Consider the following 20,765-nt stretch of genomic DNA (forward strand, 5'->3'; position numbering starts at 1 on the left):
TAACTAATTAGTTTTAGTGCTTGACTAATCATTTTCAGTTCTTAACTAATTAATGTCACTGTTTAACTAATTGATATCATTGCTTAATTTATATGACACTAAAACGGTCTTTTGTGTAAGACCGCCTTATATAATACTATTTTTGGAGTAGTTATAAAGTGAAGTAGTTTGTATCTTTTTTTTGGGTACTCTCTCAAAAAATAAAAAGGTGATACGGAAAATCCAAGACTGTGTTTGATTAATGAAAAGAAAGTGGACAAAGAAATGTGAGCGATTTTCTTCAATATTGCTTAAAGTTGTAATAATATTTAAAATACTCCACTTTATAACTTATTTTTCATTATACCGTGCACGTCAGCTAGGTAACCAAAAAACTATGTTTTCTCTCCAGTTCTTGAACCGCCAATTCGATTGGCGGTTTGGTTTAAGGAGAAACCGCCATTTGAATTGGTAGTTTAATTGGCTAAACCGCCAACTCAAATGGCGGTTTCACCTTAAACCAACCCGCCATTTGAATTGGCGAAAAAATGGGCTGAAATATTCCTGCCAAACAGTAAACCTGCAAACAACTCCAAGACCTCCATCAACCTCTACAAATCAACTCCAACAAACTCCACAAATCATACCAACCAACCAAATCATAACACTTGGGCAACAAAATAGAAACTTGCAAACAAAAAACGTTTCGTTACACATGAGTTTCTAAAAGTTCCAAAAGTTCCAATACAAGCAAAAAGAACAAAAGACTACACATAAGTTTCTAACGGCAATTGGCTCGGGACGATGACTATGAGAGTTATCTTCTTGTCGCCAGTAAGTGATAAGCTGCAAAGGAGGAGATGAAATAACTTGTGGTGTAGTAGGAGATGTAGTACGGCCATGAGGAGGAGTAAATGGTGGAGGGCGTGGAGGAGAAGGTGGTGGAGGGCGTAGAGGAGGAGTAAGTGAAGGAGGGCGTGGATGAGGAGATTGTGGAGGGCGTAGAGGAGGAGTAAGCGATGGAGGGTGTGGAGGAGGTGGGGGAGGTGTGCACGTGGTGGTCGAAAACCACGCCCTCGAGAAACATGATGAGTATGAGGACGCACCGATCGAGTGATCTGTATACTATGTGAGGTGGAGGAGGTGTCGGGTGTAAACTGAGACGAGGCTAAATCATAATGTTGGAGGATATGGTCTTGCCCCACTCTTGATAAGGTGTCAATGCGAGATGAACACAAGTTGTGTAACGTAACACGAGTTTTTTTTAAAAAGGTCAAAGAGGGGGGTAGCTCTCGCGCAGAATCCACAGCTCGAGTGCATCTTGAGGCAAGATCAGCCAATGCATGTGACTACAAAAAGGAATGTGAAGCAACAATAAGTATTCAACATTAGTTATGAATATAAACATTATATATGAAAATGGAATAGGGATTATTTTACCAAAATAATATCAGAGAAAGACGGTTGATAATGAGTGGTGGGGGGTGATCGTGTAACGGGAGTAATGAGGAGTCTAGTGATACTACAATACCAATCCATATACTCCTTCATCCTCTCACGATGACCAGCAAAAGGAGTGCCTTGAACAATCTGACTTTCACGATCACGCCACTCCTCCACATATTTGCGATGCAACTCTTCAAATTTCTTGTTTTTATGTCGTCGATCCACATTATAAAGATTAACACTCGTGTCACACGCAATGGGAAGTGATTGTTCCAATCCATACTGGCGCATAACTAGATTTGGGTAGTGGTACTCAATAATGTCAAAGCAAATCAACGGTAAAACTGAGCGCCATATATCTCTATCACATCTACAAATCTCGGGTAGTAAACCAAGTACCGTCTCTGTATATGACTGCCAAGTCATCTACAATAAGTAAAAAGTGAGTATTAATTAAACAATTTAGGTGAATTTAGGCTATTTTAGGCGAATTTATGTTGTTTTAGGTGAATCGAGGCGATTTTAGCTGAATTTAGGCTATTTAGGTGGATTTAGGCTATTTTAGCCATGTACTATGGGGTTGTTTGGTTGGAGAAGGGAAAAGGGAAAGAGAATGAAAAAGGGAGTCAAGGAGAATGGATGAAAACCCTTTGTTTAAGAATGGTGTTTTCTTTTAGTTAAAATGAGTCACTGCATCTTAAATTAGACCATCAAAATATACAACGTTAGTTTATGATGATATCATCAGCTTACACTCCATGTGGAACAAAAATACAGCCATCCATGGCACAATCACTACTTGAAGATAGAGTTTCCAAAAAAGAAATGTCATTAGTAGATGAGATAAGACTAGACTTGCATGGGGGGTGAATAAATAATACTACGTATAAATAATAAATACTTTGTAATCAATAATACTCCCTCCGTCCCTTAATACTCGCACCGGTTTGACCAGTGCGAAATTTAAGACATTTGAATTAACTTATTAATTTAATGGGTGTTAGTTGATAGTGGGGTATCTTTTTTTTAATATAGTTAGTGGGAAATGTGTAAGAGGTGAGGAGTGGTGAGTGGGGGTGTGAACTTTTAAATGATTTCTTTAGGGAATAGGGGTGTAGTGGGGTTAGTAAGAAAGTGTGAGAAATAATATAAGTATAAATTTCCATTTATAGAAATAGTGCAAGTATTAAGGGACGACCCGAAAAGGAAAGCGGTGCGAGTATTAAGTGACGAAGGGAGTAATAAATAATAAATAATACGTAAAAATAATATATAATAAATATTTAATATAATATTTAATATATAAAATATAAAATATAACAAATAACAAATAATAAATAATTATTAAAAAATAATAAATAAAATATTATGAACCATCTCTAAAGAAGCCTAGAAGACCTAGGTCCCTGGTTAGTGGTTAGTGGTTACTGAACCACAAGCTCAACTGGTTAATTTCCCTTTTCTACGTCCTCATACCTATGAAATATGTTTAAGTTTATGAGATCAACGTTGATTTCATCTAGGTTGGAATGAGCATGCTCGGGTTTTTGCTTGTTCATGAGTTTGTATATTTCATCTATATCCTCCAGAGTCACTAAATCGACATTTTTCAACTTGTCAGTTAGCAGGGTATAAATCATGTTGGCGTTTCTCTGGAACACCGAATCATCATACTTGAGCTTGTTCCCTTGTATGTGGTAAGGGGGTTCATTGACAGAATGGTGCATTGGCGATATTTGGGTGGCATTTAATATTGTAGAGTAGAAATCCAGAAGGGAAGGAGATGGGAGACACTCTGTTGAAATGGCTAAGGAAAACAAGGACAGAAACCAGAAAATCATCGAGATGATGAGTTAATTGGGACTTGGGAGATAATAACTAAGAAAAGTAAATTGTGAATCGGGAGATATTAAGCAAGGCAAGGTAAAAGAGCAGAGAGATAAAGGCTTCTATAAATAGTGTTGAACTTAGATATGTAGTTATATATGCTTAGTTAATTAGCTAGGTTAGTTGCAAATTAAAATATTGTGTTTGATTTTTTAATGGCACTAAAAAGGTAACCTGGAAATGCAAATTGAAATGTTGTGTTTGATTTTCTAATGACACTCAAAGATAGCATGAAAGTGCAAATAGAAAGGTCGTGTTTGATTTTCTAATGACACTAAAAGATTGCATGAAAAAAAAAAAAGAATGTGCTAGTTGGTAAACAAATCAAACAATCTTGATTCATCGATATGATTTAATAATATTTTTTTATACCGCTCCAACACTTTTTTTTCACATGTAAAATCAGAAATTGAGTTTATAGATAAAGATTCACTAAAACAAAGAGATAAATTGAGTATGAGATCAACAACACATGTACACATTAGAAGACAATTAAAATTCTAAATTCATCCTTTTCAGTTGCAAACCACTTGTTTAAAATCTTAATCAAACTAAGAGAACAAAAGAGTGTAAGGAAGCTTAAGGTTCTTTAAGTGTAAAACAAATGAATCATCAAATACCAACGTAACTCATGATAAACTGTGAAAAAAAGGTAGATTGTGACTTTGTGAGGGTTGTCAAATCAATAGGTACCAAATGTAACTAAAGATGGATGAGGGCTAGGCTGGCCCGAGACCCAATCAGGCCCGGCATGGGCACGAATTTGAGGACAGTATTTTTTTGAAAAAAAGCACGATAAGGCACGACATGATAAGACACACTAAATTTTGTAAATTTAGGCTTATATACAACGGCCCGTCACGTGGGTCTGGGTCCCATTTTGAAATTTTCGGCCGGCAACCACGCGACCATCTTTAGCTGCAACTCCCTCGGAAGGGAGTCCAGAAGAGAAACTTAAGATTACATTATACAAACCAGCAACAAAGCCAACAATCCTGATTTATCAACATATTCTTACATAACTTGTACTTGATTTAAGTGGATATATCCATAATCCATTACAATTTCTTAACTTGAGGAAGTCCAATTAAGCACTTTGAATATGGATTACAATCTTCATATCGTGACTAGTTACTCGATCGGGGAGAAGAGTGTGCGCGTAAACGCCACTTTAGGCAGAAACTATGACAATTCTCTATGCTCTGAAGGAAGCTCAACCCTCAAGGTATGTCCACAATATTTTGCTCTTTTCGCATCAATTACTAAAGCATTCGTACATCAAAAAAATCTGAAATCAAACTAACTATTCAATCTAAAAATTGATTCATTGCTTCTTATTCGCCATAATTACATCAATTAAAAATAAGGATGTCTGAGAAATAACTCCAAATTACCCAATCTACGTTTTTGAAACCCTAACTCTAGAAATTAGGGTTTTGGAATGTATCTAATTTCACCCAAATAGCATCAGTCAGACTAACCTCAACAATTGCAATTTGGGATATTTCCCAATATCGTTTTCCGGTGACGACGGCAGTCAGCGCGGTGTTACCCTCCTTCTTCACGCCTCTTCCCTTTCCCTGTTCTCGCGCCAATCTTTTTCCTCTTTTCTTCGATTTTTTTCCCTCCTTTGTTGTTTTTTTTTTGGCGCGAATATTCCTCCTTTCTCTAAAAGACAAAAAAAACAATAAAAAAAAACTTTTATTAATAATGAGGTCTAAAAGTTAAATCAATCATCATTCGCCATACTAAGCCTTTATTTGGTTGGGAGAAATTGGAAAGAGAAAAAAAAGGAAAGGAAAAATAACGTTTCTTATATATGGTTTAAAAAATTATATGGGAAGTGGAAGGAAATGAAGGAAATTGGAAGGAAACCTCCCTGTATAAAAGTTTTACTTTTCTTTCCTTTCAAAATTGGAGGAATTTGGAAGGAAAGAACAAATTAAGTCTGTCAAACAAAATATTAAATCTTAAACTCACGTTTTTTCTTTCCTTTCCTTCCTTTACTAATGTTGTACACTTGTACCAAATATGGGATTCCTATCATTTTCATTTATCGTACCAAACATGGGAAAATATATTTTATTTCCTTTCCTTTCTCACCCTTTCTCACCCTTTCTCTTCTCTTCCCTTCCTTTACCAATATTGAACCAAATAAAGCCTAACACAAACAACTAACAACAATGGCAGAAGGCATTTCTTTTAATTTTTGGGTTTTTTGCGATGTTTAATTGAAATTCATGTGTTGCAAATCGTTTTCCATGCAAACCGTTTGATTTGATTTTACTAGGATTGATGCTTGTAAATCCCCAGAGTTTATGATTTGATGGCATTTTCAAGTGATGCCCATTATTCTCTATTCGGCTGTTCCCTAGGTTTATGTTTAAAGTTCGTTGTACATGATTTTGTAATATATATGATTATATATGTCTTGTCAAACTAGTAACGTGACTACCAAAGTGGGACGAATAGAGAAATCTATAATGCCCGTCTTTATTCCGCCATAGTTTATGATACTTCCTCTGTTTTTTACTTTATTCAGCTATAGAGAAATCTTTAATGTGTGCAAAACTAGTAACTTGACTACCAAGTTGACATATTTTGACTTTAATTTGTGCTGTTGTACATGATTTTATAATAATTTACAATCAGTCCCAAATTTTATATACAGAATCTTTTCTTACACTTTGTTATGTTGTGTAGGATCCTTGAATAGTCCGAATATTGAAGAACCACTTTTGGATCATGGTAATCTTAACCCCAAAATCAGAGGCTGTGATACTGTAACTCCTTACGAAGATGCCGGTATTTTCCGTACAGTCTTTTTCTCTTGGATTACTCCTTTACTCACATTAGCAGCTGAGAAAAAGACCTTAGAACTTGATGATATCCCTCAATTAGGCCCTTCTAATAGTGTTTTTGGAGCATTCCCATTGTTCCAAACTAACCTTCTTGATAATCGTGATAATGTTGGTGATATTAATAGTAATAGTAGTAATAGAGTTGTTAATATTACTGAGTTTGGGCTTGCAAAGGCATACTTCTTGTCAACTTGGAAGGAAATTCTTTGGACAGCTATCCTAGCCTTAATTTACACAGTAGCTCGTTATGTAGCTCCATATCTTATTGACAGCTTTGTTCAATGCCTTACTGGGATAGAGGAATTCAAAAACCAAGGCTATGTTCTTGCTCTGACATTTTGTGCAGCGACTTTTCTTGAGTTTTTTATACGCAGACATTGGATATTTAAGATGCAACAGATTGGAATTAGGCTTCGAGGAGTGACAACTGTAATGCTCTATAACAAGAGTTTGACTCTTCCTTCTTGGTTGCAAGGCGACCAAGGTAGTAGTAGTAGTGGTGGTGGTGGTGGCAAAGGTGGAGAACTTATTAATGCTTTGGCTGTTGATGTTGAAACAATCCAAGGTTTCATTGTGTATTTGCATGATACTTGGTTAATCTTTCTCCAAATCGGTTTAGCTTTACTAATTTTATACAAGAAGTTAGGACTTATTGCCTCTGTTGGTGCATTTGTTGTGACATTGATCTTTATGGGAGCAAACTATGTGTTTATGTCATGGCAGGAGAAGTTTCAAAAGAAACTAATGGAATCTAAGGATAATAGAATGAAGATGACAATCGAGACTTTAAGGAATATGAGAGTTCTTAGGTTTCAAGGATGGGAAATGAGTTTTTTGTCTAAGATTCTTCAGCGAAAAGTGGAGATGCAATGGTTGAAGAAATATCTATATAGTTTAGTAGTCATAGGTTTTTTCTTTGGGATAGGTCCGACTTTAGTAGCCTTGGTCACTTTTGGTTCATGTATATACATGGGTATCCCACTTTCAATGGGCCAAATCTTGTCTGCACTTGCTACCTTTCGTGTTCTTCGAGAGCCAATCTTCCTCCTCCCAGATACAGTATCTTTGTTAGTCCAAGCAAAGGTTTCCCTTGGTAGAATCGCCTCTTTTCTTTCTCTCGATGAGCTCCAAGATGATGGTTTACAGAAGCTTCCATTGGGGAGTTCTGATGCAGCAGTTGAGATAGTTAATGGGAACTTCACTTGGAATGATGTTGATGTTTCTTCATCTGCTACTACTACTAGTACTGCAGCAGCATTAAAAGACATAAACTTGAAAGTTTCTCATGGTATGAAGGTTGGTATATGTGGTACAGTTGGTTCAGGGAAATCAAGTTTACTTTCTTGCATTCTGGGTGAAATGCCTAGGATCTCAGGGGTGGTCAAGTTGTGTGGGTCAAAGGCTTATGTTGCGCAGTCACCATGGATACAGAGTGGTACAGTTCAAGAGAACATACTGTTTGGGAAAGATATGGACCGACAAAGATATGATCAAGTACTCGAAGCATGTTGTCTTAAGAAGGATTTGGAGATCCTTTCATTTGGTGATCAAACTGTTATTGGTGAGAGAGGTATCAACTTAAGTGGCGGACAGAAGCAAAGAATACAGATTGCTCGCGCACTCTACCAGGATGCGGATATCTATCTATTTGATGATCCTTTTAGTGCTCTGGACGCTCATACTGGTTCTCATTTATTCAAGGTAAACAAGACTGTTGAAGTTCTGATTTGAAAAAGTACTACTTTCTGATTCCTGATTCCTGATTTCTGATTTCTGATTTTGGATAACAGGAAGTTTTGCTTGGTCTTCTGAGGGAGAAAACTGTTATTTATGTTACTCATCAAGTCGAATTCCTGAATGCTGCTGATCTGATTATGGTGAGTTCACTAATATAGTCTATTTTTGTTTATTTTAGGATCATCAAATTCCCCAAGTATTTGATAATCTTTTGAATTTCTTGCAAGGTAATGAAAAATGGAAGGACTGTACAAGTTGGAAAGTATGATGACATTCTCGTTCCAGGTTCCGATTTTATGCAACTTGTAGGTGCACAAAATGCAGCTCTGTCGTCTACACTTGATTCTAACAGCACGGCACCTATTTCTGCAGACAATACTAAGAGTATCATCAGTAATAATGAAAATGTGAATGGTGAAGTAGATGATGACAGGGGATCTGCTGGTTTATCAGCACCTGCAGCAGCACAGCTTGTTAAAGAAGAAGAAAGAGAGAGGGGTAGAGTCGGGTTTTCAGTCTATCGGAAATACATCACTACTACCTATGGAGGAGTTCTGGTGATTCTTATGATTATGGCCTCAATCATGTTACAAATTCTACAGATAGGGAGCAATTACTGGTTAGCATGGGGAACGCCGTCATCAAAGGATGTACAGCCTGTTGTCAGTGAATCTACACTAATGACAGTCTATGCATCCTTGGCTTTTGGCATATGTTTCTGCACCCTTGTTGCAGATTCGCTTGTTGTAGCTACAGGATATAAAACTGCAACCATACTTTTCAGAAAAATGCTTGAGACCATTTTCCGCGCTCCTATGTCATTCTTTGATGCTACACCTGCTGGAAGAATTCTCAACAGAGTAAGTGATCAATCATCAACCCTTTTATGTTAGTTTCTGTTCAAACTATGTTATAACATTTCCTGTCTTTTTGGTCCGAAATGAAGTGTCAAAGTGTCCATGCCAAGGGTATAACATACAGATTCAACTGTTTTTTTAACAGAGAACTAAATTCAACTGTTTCAACTGTTTTTTTTACTAACTAGTTTGATTCACCTCCTCCCATATAGTGCTCAACTGATCAAACTGCCCTGGAGACTCGAATCCCAACCCTACTTGATGGCTTTATTTCCCTAACAATCAAACTTGTGGGGACTATTGCTGTGATGTCCACAGTTGCCTGGGAAGTTTTGGTCATTTTCATCCCCTTGATTATCGCCTCCATCTGGTATCAGGTAATTCATTTACACTGCCTTAATTTTCTATGTCTGCAATAACTTGCGATAATGTAACAAATTAACCCTTTATCATATGCAGCAATACTATATGCCTGCTTCGAGAGAACTATCAAGATTGAGCCGAGTATCTGAAGCTCCGGTCATTCAGTATTTTTCTGAAACAATTTCTGGAATAACAACTATAAGGAGCTTTGATCAACAGTCAAGATTCCAGCCAAGTTATATGAAAATAGTGGATGCATATTCTCGCCCTGAGTTCCAAATTGCTGCTGCAATGAAATGGCTTTTGTTACGGCTGGATGCATTTGCTTGTATTACATTTGCCTTCCTTTTGGTTCTCTCTATGTACTTTAGGGAAACAATAGATCCTGGTATGTATTTATATTGTTACAACTAGTTTAGAAATCGTGCAACACACAAATGCTTACAAGTTTATTTTTCCCTTTGTAACAGCAATTGCAGGATTAGCTGTGACATATGGACTCACCTTAAACGGTACACTATCTGGAGTAATATGGTGTTTAAGCCATTTTGAAACCAAAATGATATCAGTGGAGAGAATTCTTCAATACATGTCCATTCCTAGTGAAGCTCCTCTTATCATACAAGAAAACAGGCCAGATAGTTCATGGCCGTCAAGAGGAGAAATCAGTATCCATAATTTGCAGGTTCAGTATGCTCCACATTTACCTCTTGTGTTACATGGTGTGACATGTACTTTTCCGGGTGGGAAGAAAACCGGTATTGTTGGAAGAACAGGAAGTGGGAAATCAACTCTAATACAAGCACTTTTCCGGGTAGTTGAACCTACAACTGGCCGTATTGTCATTGATGGTATTGATATCTCATCTATTGGACTCCAAGATTTGAGGTCGAGGTTAAGCATCATCCCTCAAGATCCAACCATGTTTCAAGGAACTATACGGAGTAATTTGGATCCACTCGAACAGTACACAGATAAACAGATTTGGGAGGTAATTTGTTGTGTTTGTTTCCTTTGCTTTAACTGTAATGGTTTAAGGAGTTATTCATAATCTTTCAACATTTGCTAACTCTGAATATATTTCATTACTTGCAGACTTTGGATAAGTGCCAACTTGGAGATGAAGTCAGGAAGATGGAAAAGAAATTGGATTCAAATGGTCTGTAGATATCTCAGAACTTAGCTCGTGACTTGATTTATACAAACATTATTTTATATCAATCTGTTCAATTGTTTTTTTTGGTGTAAATTTTGATACAGTTCATGAAAATGGAGAGAACTGGAGCGTGGGTCAAAGACAACTAATATGCCTAGGGAGAGTATTACTGAAGAAAACCAAGGTGTTAGTCCTTGATGAAGCAACTGCCTCAGTAGACATAGTTACTGATAATTCAATCCAACAGACTCTTAAACACCACTTTTCTGAATGTACACTTGTTACAATTGCCCATCGCATCACGTCTATCCTTGACAGTGATATGGTCTTGCTTCTGAGTCGTGGTAAACTCTCGATTGATAGCTTTTACTTCGTGTTATTCTTACAGACTAGAAAGTAAAAAATTACCTTTACCTGTTCCTCATATATGCATTGTATTTTCCAAAACTGTTTTTTTTACAGGGGTGGTTGAGGAGTATGATTCTCCTGCGAAGTTGCTACAGAACAAGTCATCCTCATTTGCACAACTGGTAGCAGAGTATAAAACAAGATCCTGATAAAATTTAGATGTTAAAGAGGCTGATGACTAATGATAGGAATATCATTCTTTCCTGGTAGTACTACCAGTGGCATTGTATTGTATCTATATTTTGACAGGAAGAGTATTCATAGTGTTATTAGTATCAGTTCAACGAAAAGTACAAAGTAAAATGAAGTTGAATTTTGACATGATAGCTGAGGTTGGAAATACATGGATTTTTTTTAAAGATTATATAATCCAAAATAGTGTAACAAAATCGTTTAAATGGACTATATTTGCATAATAGGAAGTATGTTCTTTTTTAAAACATTAAGGAAAAGTATTCATAAAATACAATGTTAAAAAACTGGAAAGGATTACCCTTGTACTTTGGTTTCTGACAAGGGCACACTTACTATGAATTGACTTGTCAATAGTACGCTAATTAAACTAATGACTTCCAAATACAGGTAATCATTAGGATTAGAAATAAAAAAATTATGAAAACCAATTAAATGCCAAAAATTATGAAAGTGGTGATACATATGGTTTGTTGAATTTGATATCACTTTAATGGGATTAAATTGTGAAAGACTCATACAAAATCATAGAGAATCGGAATTGAAAACCATCTTCTAACTTAGCTATAACTCATAATAAAACAAAACAATCTCTAACATAATTAGGGACTGAAAACATAAATAAAAATTCCTTAAAAAACTACGAATTGAAATGCATGAAAAGAAAATTCCGACTCAAACACCAGATAAAACCACGAAAACCCATTTAAATAAATGGTATAAAGGAGTCACCTATTTGGCTTACACAACTAACATGTTAATTGACTTTAACATGGACATGATCTTTCAGAAAGCAAGATGGCTAGTAAAGTGTCACAAGTAGGGGTGTCAAATCGGGTCATCGGTTCGGTTTCGGTTCGGGTTCATCGGTTCGGGTTGAAACCGGTTCATTTTACTATCGGTTCGGGTCGGGTCGGGTTGAAAATTAAACGGTTCGGTTCGGGTTCGGGTTATGTAGTGCGGGTTCATATCGGGTCGGGTTCATACCGGGTCGGATTCATATTGGGTCGGTTTCATGCCGGGTCGGTTTCATATCGGGTCGGGTCATATTTGGTCGGGTAAAAAACGGGTTAAGTCGGTTTCATATCGGTTCAGGTTATAATCGGGTCGGGTTCATATCGGGTCGGGTTCATATCGGACCGGGTCAGATCGGGTCGGATTGTAGTCGGGTTGGGTCAATTCGGTTCGGTTCGGTTCGTTAACGGGTTTAGCTGGATTGTAATCGGGTCGGGTTCATATCGGGTCGGGTTTATATCGGGTTGGGTTCGTGTTTAGTCAGATCAATTCGGATACAAATTACAAAAAATGTCGGGTTATTATTAAAATCACAATTTTCAATGCGCTTATATTATAATATCTACATTATTGAAGCAAAGTGAAAAGGTAAAAGAGCCCATACAATTTGATTACGTGATTTATAACTAATGTTATTTTTTTTTTTGACGAACAGCTAATGTAGTAATGTTCGCTATCCAATTAATTTCATAAACTTAATTAAGAAAAGTCAGTCGATGTCTTTTACTATGTCCTGTAGTATTTACCAATCATATTATTCAAATGGAATCAAAATAATCTATGCCCTCCCCTACCATGTAAGAGTATTATGAAACATGTATTGATGAACTAAATACTGATAACGTAGTAATTAATAATGGACAATGATGAAGTAATACGTAATGAATTTGTAAATTTTGTAAATACAAGTTTGTCATACATTCATGCATATTGGTTTAAACAGCAACGAGCCTAACATGTTCAACAACGGAACGAGACAAACAAGTTCAATTGTTAATGAATTAAGTCGATTCAATTAAAACAACATACCTTTTTGATTAGTTCTCGGGTTATAAGCTGGTATTGAATTAGATCAATATAGTTTAATGATCGATTAGACGATTAGTCAGTTGAATACGAGTCAATAAAAGAGTGTAAGACTAATAAAACAATACAAATTCATGAGTTTTATACTTTTATAACATTGTCAAGAATTAAGGAATATAACATTCTATATTTTATTACTCTAATAAGCTAATAACTGATGAATTGATGATTATAATTATTTTGAACTAAAAGTCCACAGAACTATAACTATGTAAGGATATAAATCTGTAACGATATAGTGTACTTATATAAGTATATAACTTTGTGAGATTATTAGTTTAGAACTATCTAATTAATTCTATATATTTATGAGATTATAAGTTTACAAGTATATAACTATGTATGACAGTAATTATATAACTATGTGAATATATAAATAACTTTATGAGACTATAGATCCGTTTACATCTATTTAATTGTACAAGACTATAACTATACAGTTAGGGGTGCTAACGAGCCAGTACGGCTCGCAAACTATTCGGATTTGGCTTGGTCAAAGCTTGGCTCGGAGGGGGTTGATTCGGTTTGTAATCCAACTTGGGCCTTAAATAATACTCCACTACACACTAAAGTCCCACATTGGTTAAGAAAACAAGCACCAATCTTATTTTCTTTATAAATAGCTACTACTCCTCCCCTCAGCATAGAGTTTGATTTTGTACCACATTGGTTGGAAAAAACTCTTGTACTCTATTTTCTTCACAAAAGGAATGAAGTATATTTTAAAATATTTGATTATTCTTGAATTAAACTAATTAATAATTTATTATTTAAATGCACTTAGAGTCTTGTTGTTATAATAATATTTCCTTTCATTGTTTGAATTTTTTTAAATAAACATGAAGTCCCACATTGTAACTTCAGTGAAGTTAAGATTGAAACCAAGTTATATAAGAATATGTAGGGTGAATTTTTCTCTTAAACAAACATGGAGTCCCACATCGAAATTTTAGCCAATGCTAAGAGGGAAACCAAGTTATAAAAACATACGAAATATGTAGGATGACTTAAACAAAACATGGAGTCCCACATTGAAAACATAGCAATGCTAAGAGTGAAACCAAATTATAAAAGCATATGGTGGGTAGCTTTAGTTTTTGACTTGAGCCTAAGCCCAACTTTTTCAAACTAAGTTTTGAGCCCGGACTCAAGCCCAGCTTGGACTCAAGCCGAGTCCAAATATTGGAGGCTTGTCGTGCTTGACATCCACTAGTTTCGAGCCGAGCCGTGCCTTAGCATGTTCGGTGTTGGTTTGGCTTGTTAACATCCCTACCATACAGTAATATATCCTATTGGAAATATATGTTCAGTTACTCGTTTGATTAACAACCGTTCAAACAAAATCTAATAATTTTATTATAACACGTAAAAGAAACAAAATCTAATAATTTTATTATAACACGTAAAAGAAATTTGTAAACTGTAATCTTTTAATTCCAATCATCATAATTTTATTTTTTCCTTGATTTTTAATTTAGTTGATTTTATTAATATAATTATCTCGCATTAGGAATTAAGACATAAATATTCATTCCAAGTGCAGCAACACAATAAAGAGCTTGCAAGTTGGTGACAAAACTCGTAATTAGGACTTCATAATACGGAGTAATTGGCTGATGAATTCGTTTAATTCATTTGATATCTTAGCATTTCGGCTCTGTTTGGTATGGCGGAAAACATTTCAAGTTAAAACTTATTTTCGAGGCGGGTTATAAACGGTTTGAATTAAACGGGTAGTAAACGGGTTACGGTTGTAAACGGTTCGGGTTGAAAAAGTTCGGGTTGTAAACGGTTCGGGTTGAAACAGTCCGGGTTGTAAACGGTTCGGGTTGATACAGTTCGGGTTGTGAACGGGTTTTTCCCGGGTCGAAACGGTTCGGGTTGAAATAAATCGGGTCATTAACGATTTTCGGGTCCATTCGGTTCGGGTAGGAACGGTTCGGGTTGACGCGTGGCGGTTTGTTATCGGGTATCGGGTCTTAATCGGGTTAATGTTTTCGAGACGGTTCGGGTTCGGGTTAAATATTATCGGTTCGGTTTAGTTTCGGGTTCCAATTAACGGGTTATTAACGGTTCGGGTTCTTAACGATACGGATTAACCCAGCGGGTTCAACGGTTCGGGTTGAGAATTGACAGCCCTAGTCACAAGTCCAAGTCAAGCTCTTATAGACCACAAATTTGACTAACTTATACAAGCATGTAAGTGGAAAGTGGGGGATGTGGGTAACCGAAGAATTTTCCACGAAAACAACCATTCTTCTAATCATTTTATGACCACAGCAATAGCACAAAGTCTCTTATCAAGTCAATGCAAGTAAAATGACAAATATACCCTACAAAATCGGCCTTTCCCGTTCTTACAAGAAGAACGTTACAAATTTACAATAATAATTAACATCCCACTACTAAACAAACCAATACCCATCAGTCCATCACCAAAAACGAAAACAGTTTTCTCTACTCTCTTCCTCTTAGAGAAAAACTTCCAGTATAGGTATGGCAGGAGAGCAAATCGGGTTAAGCGGAGAGTTAATCGGAAGAGCTTCCGCCGTAGCCATAAAAGCTCACAAGTCATCTTCTGGTAAGCCTTATATATGTGAGAAATCTAGGAGCTCATCATCAGAAGTGATCTTTGGATTCACAGGAACTTGGGATTTGGGTGACTGGTTTACGCATAAGCCATTTGGAGAGGCAAAGATCAACCTTAATCTCTTCCCTTCTCTCAGAACCATTGGCAGCAACGAAGCTGCGACAGTAAACCAAGCATTTCTTCAAAGATTTGAAGCAATATTGACAAAAACATCACTGAAAAATGAGGTATGATCGTATGAAATTAAGTAGCTTGTATTATCAAGAATTTATTTTATATTACCTGTAAATACACGAACAGTTAACTGAGTGGATTGATTCTCAGGTGGAAAAAGCTGCAGCAGAGAAACAGATAGTGTTTACAGGACATTCCTCAGGTGCAGCAACAGCCATATTCGCAACTCTGTGGTTCTTAGAATCCCGGAACCATATTCCACCTCGTTGTATAACCTTCGGTTCACCTCTTGTGGGTGACAAAATTTTAACTCATGCTATGAACCGAGAACATTGGAGTCAATATTTCACACACTTCATCATGAGATATGACATCGTTCCTCGAATTTCCCTCACTTCCCTTCCTTCTATAGAAGGAGAATTGCAGCCAATTCTACATTACTACAATCCAAAATCTCCCTTTTATGCAAGTGATTCTGTTGGAAGAACGGAAGAAGCTTCCCTGTTTGTACTGAAAGTAATGAGAAATATTTCATTACTGACCAGTCGTCTAGCCTGCAAATTCATGGGGTGTACAAACTTCTTGTTGGAAAACGTGACCAATTTCATTGAACTAAGCCCTTACAAACCTTTTGGAACCTATGTGTTCTGCACTGGAAATGGAAAATTTGTCACTGTAAAAAATCCAGATGCCATTCTCCAAATTTTGTTTTACTGCCTTCAGCTAGGGTCTGAATCTGAGTGGGATGAGGTAGCACAGAGAAGCCTGAAAGAGCATTTAATCTATGAATATGAATTACTCAAGAGCGTGGAAGTGCCAAGTGTAGCTTACTTGGAGCATCTGGTAGATCTGCCTTTATCAACAGAAAACATGGGAGAAAGTGAAAATTTCACCATATCTGGTGCTCTGAATGACCTAGGCTTGGTGAGTCCTAGACTACTCTCTCTTCTCACTTTTTGAATGTTTTCCTCCATTTTATGCAGTTGCTAACTAAAAGCTGGTTGATATTCCAGAGTGAAAGAGCCATACTGTGTCTTCGAGCTGCAGGGGAGCTAGAAAAACAGAAAGCTAGAAACCAAATCAAGATCAATGGCAACAAAACCAAAATCAGAGATGTGCTGAATATGCTTGAAAGATATCAAGCAAGTTGTGAGGTTCGTAAAATAGGATACTATGATGCCTTTAAGATGCAAAAGCACACTGAAGACTTCCAGAACAATATAAGGAGATTGGAACTAGCAGGCATATGGGATGAGATAATAGAGATGTTGAAAAGAAATGAATTACCTGACGAGTTTGAGGGGCAGAAAGAGTGGATTGAGATTGGTACCAGGTACAGGCGCCTTGTTGAGCCTTTGGATATAGCCAACTACTACCGGCATTTGAAAAATGAGGATACTGGGTCTTACATGGGAAAAGGTAGACCATCACGTTACATTTATATACAAAAATGGCGTGAGCATGTGGAGAAAATGGAGGCTGAACCCGTTCCAGAATCCTGCTTCTGGGCTGAGGTTGAGGAGCTTTGCATTAGTACCTGCAATACGCAGTTCTCTGGAGATGTCAGGGAGAGAGTTTACCGTCTTGAAATAAATGTATCATTATGGGCCCGGAATGAGCTGCTAGGCAAAGATGTATTCCTGAATGAATCCTCCTTTGTCCAATGGTGGAAGAGGCTTCCCATCCAGCATAGATTAGTATCATGCATCAGGGATCTATTTCATGAATAATAAGTATTCCTACACCAGTATTCAAATCCTATTCAGTGTCTGCAATATGCAAGAATACAATTTACATGTAATGCTTTAAAAAAAAATTACTTTTTTCTGCCTTCCCTGTAACAAACAGGCAACAAGCTTGGCACTCCAGAGATCCATAGCAATTAGAAATCTGTACCAATAGAAGATAGAGTTCAGATCTGAAAGCAGTCGATGACGTATTTTTAACAGTTTATAGTAACAATAACTAGAGAACTGAATTCAGAATCTGAAAAGTAGCACGCAAAATTAGAACATATATGGACACTGTAGCTTAGGCTATAAATTCCATATGGCAGATTCCTTCTGGCTAAAAAATCTTCGATCTCCAGCAGCATTAAACAAACACTAAAAGAAGAAGCAAAGTATGTTTTCAGCTCGCTTGTTTACGAAAAAGCAACATTCAAGATAAGGCAAATGATACATTGGCACGGTAATGATGAGAATTAAAAGGGGATGTAGCTCCCTTCCCAAGCCATGAGCATGGGGGTTGAACTTTGTGCAGATAACCCCACAACTTAGTAACTTTCCTTGTCTCCCCATCCCCGCTTAACTAATACCCCCAACCCAAAGCCTAGCCTGATCTTCAGGATATATTTTATTTTGGTAAGCTTCAGGTAGGACAGGCCTTGCGCTGCCAGCAGAGAAACAAATAGGCTAAACAAGCCCGTATCAGCACACTATACATCACCATAAAACTGGAAATAAATTTACCTATTTGTGAACCAATCCTTATCAACATCAGAAGATTTTCCTAGGCATAATGTGAGCATCTACTTCAGACATTCCCTTTTATCTTCTGTCACAACCTTTTGGCTCAATAATGCCTAATTTTCGGTTTCCAAGCTGTGTACACAGCAGAAGAAATAACAACTAACCAATTCCTCTCTATGAATCCGCCTACAAGTATCAGATAATGTTGACCACTGACCAGAGGTGCTCAACCTATCTTTTATGCATTTCAAGCACTGAGAGTTGAACTGACACTTAAAGAATAAGTGCTCATGAGATTCTGTCAGCTCTCTGCAAATAACTCAATAATTGTCTTCAGCCACACCAATCTTGGCCAACCTCTCTTCAACCACTTTGTTGCAACCCAAGTAATAAAGTAATAAACTAATGCCTTGTATGGTAATAAACTCGCAGATTTTTCCAGTCAACTCTAACTGAATCACCTCTCAGCAAACAATAAGTTCTCTGGAATGAAAACTTAACTTGATTTTTCAACTGTACTTGAGTATTTCCTTGACTTCACATACTCTTTTCCAATACAAACTGCAGACTTCAGGAGGCTGCAGTTCCCCCATTCCTGTGAGAGTAATATATCCATCTGCTTTATTGCGAGTGCCCATACATGTTTTCCCATATCAGCTTTGTTCCATTGCGAGTGCCAATACATGTTTTCCCATACACCCACACCAAGGCCCCCAAAATTCTTCGGCAAAACAGCACTTCCCCAATATAACTGCACCAGGAATTAAATTCACTGCTTCTGCTGTTGGTATGTACGCATTCACGCAACAGCAGATATTCCCACTTACAGGCTCTGAAAACAGAACTAAGCAACACATTATCACCTTTCACCAGCAAGCAGGATACCACCACAACGAAAACATTAACCCAATAGCAAAACTAAACCAAAATCAAGCACGCATGACTTGGTCACAATCATTGCTGAAAGCCTGTAACATCACAAGCGATCATATGTAGGTGCACAATCAGTCACTAAACGGTGGACGAAAAGTGAGGTGTCAGCTGTCAGCTGTCAGAAGATTGGTATAGCACCAAATATTCCCCAAGGAAAAAAATATCAACAATTATCATACTGTGTTGCTAACCTCAGTTATTTGCTATCCGTTAATAAGAGGAGGTTGGCGTAGTCTCTGCTTTTGTTTACTGGACCAAATTCAAGCGTGACCATACAAACTAATATACTAAAAAGATGACATCAAAACAAGGTAGCACAACTATAACTGTTAGTTTCCTTTCTCTGCAAACTATGATAATATTGCCATAAGCCATTCACAATATGATAACACTCTTCGATCTCATGACATAAATCACTTCTACTATGTAACCACAACGAATCTGACAAGAGTCACAAGATGCATGTTCATGTCTTATGTTGATTTTGGAGCAGTTGCCTTGTGCACAACATTTTAAACAGCTTATCTCATACTCTCATACGCAACATACCAAATCTATTAATCAATTGAAGGTTGACAGGGAAAATCAAAATGGATAAACAATGAAGAAGACCATGTCACTTGTACAAGCACCAGAATTTGCATTGTGATAACGTAATATCACATATATAAAGTGTGAAATAAATAAGGCCACAATGCAGGCAAGTCACCTGTAAAAGAAAGTTTGATTCAACATCTTCACTTCCCAAGTTCTATTCTCTGTAACTCAGAGGTCATAGGCATTTCTTCACACCCAGGTCAGGAACAGGAAAAAGCGCAACCTGGGCCAGGTGTAAATAAGGCCACAATGCAGGCAAGTCACCTCTAAAAGAAAGTTTGATTCAACAACTTCACTTCCCAAGTTCTATTCTCTGTAACTCAGAAGTCATAGGCATTTCTTCACACCCCAGGTCAGAAACAGGAAAAAGCGCAACCAGGGCCAGGTGTAATAAGGTATGGAAACTACCACAGCAATGTTCAGAAAAAAGTTGATAAACTATTTTGGATACACGTTACTGAACTTGTATTTCGCTTCAAATATCCGTGTTAAAAGCTGACATTCACATAAGCTAAATAGTTTGCACTTCATTTGGTCCAAAAGCATGCAGACTTCCATTTTTTAAAAAGGAGTGACACTTAGACATGTGCCCATACACGTCCAACACCAGTAGCTTAGTTTGAGTAAAATATTGGAAACTACAATCAAATTTCTGAATAAACACACAAGGCTACAACAGAAGCAGCATCAATGTCTAGCATGAGGGTACAGGAGCAATAATTCAGAGTCAATAGCTCAATACTTTTGACACAGATTGGAAGGAAGAACGTCAAGTGGTCAGAAGATTACAAAAACAAGTGAGCCAGCAAACTACTTAGGAACTCAAAGAATTAAGATTTCAGAACCATATTCCAAACAAATTTTATTTGGCTATCAAAATGGTCAGCAGAATAGAAGATCAATCCATCATAGCTTTCCAAAACATAAAGTAGTCAAAAGTATCCTTCACTATCCAAGGATCCAACTTCTCAAGGATAATTTCCATGCAAAATATACTACATGTATTAACATTTTCCTACGCTGAAAAAAATCAGCTCGCGAATTATGTAACTTACCTGAATAAAGTAACACAGTTATATATCATGCTTCCCAAATTATATTATGATGCCCCAAAAAGATCTTCAAGCTTTACGACAATTCAAATTGGGAGGAACATCAAAACCACAGTTAGAGAAAAAATAGGATATAAACACCTTTCGGCACCAGTCACTTCTTAAAAATGACAGCTAAAGA

General features: G+C 36.9%; 3 protein-coding genes and 1 long non-coding RNA gene across 4 annotated transcripts; 2 read left to right on the top strand and 2 right to left on the bottom strand.

The window, feature by feature from the left end:
• Nucleotides 1–683: 683 nt before the first annotated feature.
• LOC130461960 (uncharacterized) lies at nucleotides 684–5,394 on the bottom strand. The gene is made up of 3 exons (XM_056830277.1): nucleotides 4,794–5,394; nucleotides 1,420–1,851; nucleotides 684–1,328 (listed from the first exon to the last, which is right to left on the bottom strand). The coding sequence occupies exons 2-3, from the start codon at nucleotides 1,849–1,851 to the stop codon at nucleotides 747–749; spliced, it is 1,014 nt and encodes a 337-aa protein (XP_056686255.1). The 5' UTR covers nucleotides 4,794–5,394; the 3' UTR covers nucleotides 684–746.
• LOC110794448 (ABC transporter C family member 3) lies at nucleotides 4,415–11,064 on the top strand. Its single transcript, XM_056829340.1, has 11 exons — nucleotides 4,415–4,537; nucleotides 5,955–7,874; nucleotides 7,964–8,050; nucleotides 8,138–8,195; nucleotides 8,283–8,770; nucleotides 8,980–9,144; nucleotides 9,227–9,518; nucleotides 9,601–10,121; nucleotides 10,226–10,289; nucleotides 10,391–10,630; nucleotides 10,749–11,064. Exons 1-11 carry the CDS (start codon nucleotides 4,415–4,417, stop codon nucleotides 10,841–10,843), a joined length of 4,053 nt encoding a protein of 1,350 aa, XP_056685318.1. The 3' UTR covers nucleotides 10,844–11,064.
• A 3,919-nt stretch (nucleotides 11,065–14,983) lies between these two features.
• Nucleotides 14,984–15,780, bottom strand: LOC130462081 (uncharacterized). The gene is made up of 2 exons (XR_008922214.1): nucleotides 15,640–15,780; nucleotides 14,984–15,513 (listed from the first exon to the last, which is right to left on the bottom strand). It is a non-coding gene; the product is annotated as an uncharacterized lncRNA (long non-coding RNA).
• Nucleotides 15,251–17,376, top strand: LOC110794485 (protein EDS1L). Its single transcript, XM_021999467.2, has 3 exons — nucleotides 15,251–15,584; nucleotides 15,682–16,455; nucleotides 16,545–17,376. Exons 1-3 carry the CDS (start codon nucleotides 15,264–15,266, stop codon nucleotides 17,259–17,261), a joined length of 1,812 nt encoding a protein of 603 aa, XP_021855159.1. The 5' UTR covers nucleotides 15,251–15,263; the 3' UTR covers nucleotides 17,262–17,376.
• Nucleotides 17,377–20,765: the final 3,389 nt, after the last annotated feature.

Source organism: Spinacia oleracea, chromosome 5, assembly GCF_020520425.1.
Source record: "Spinacia oleracea cultivar Varoflay chromosome 5, BTI_SOV_V1, whole genome shotgun sequence".
Classification (NCBI taxonomy): domain Eukaryota; kingdom Viridiplantae; phylum Streptophyta; class Magnoliopsida; order Caryophyllales; family Amaranthaceae; genus Spinacia; species Spinacia oleracea.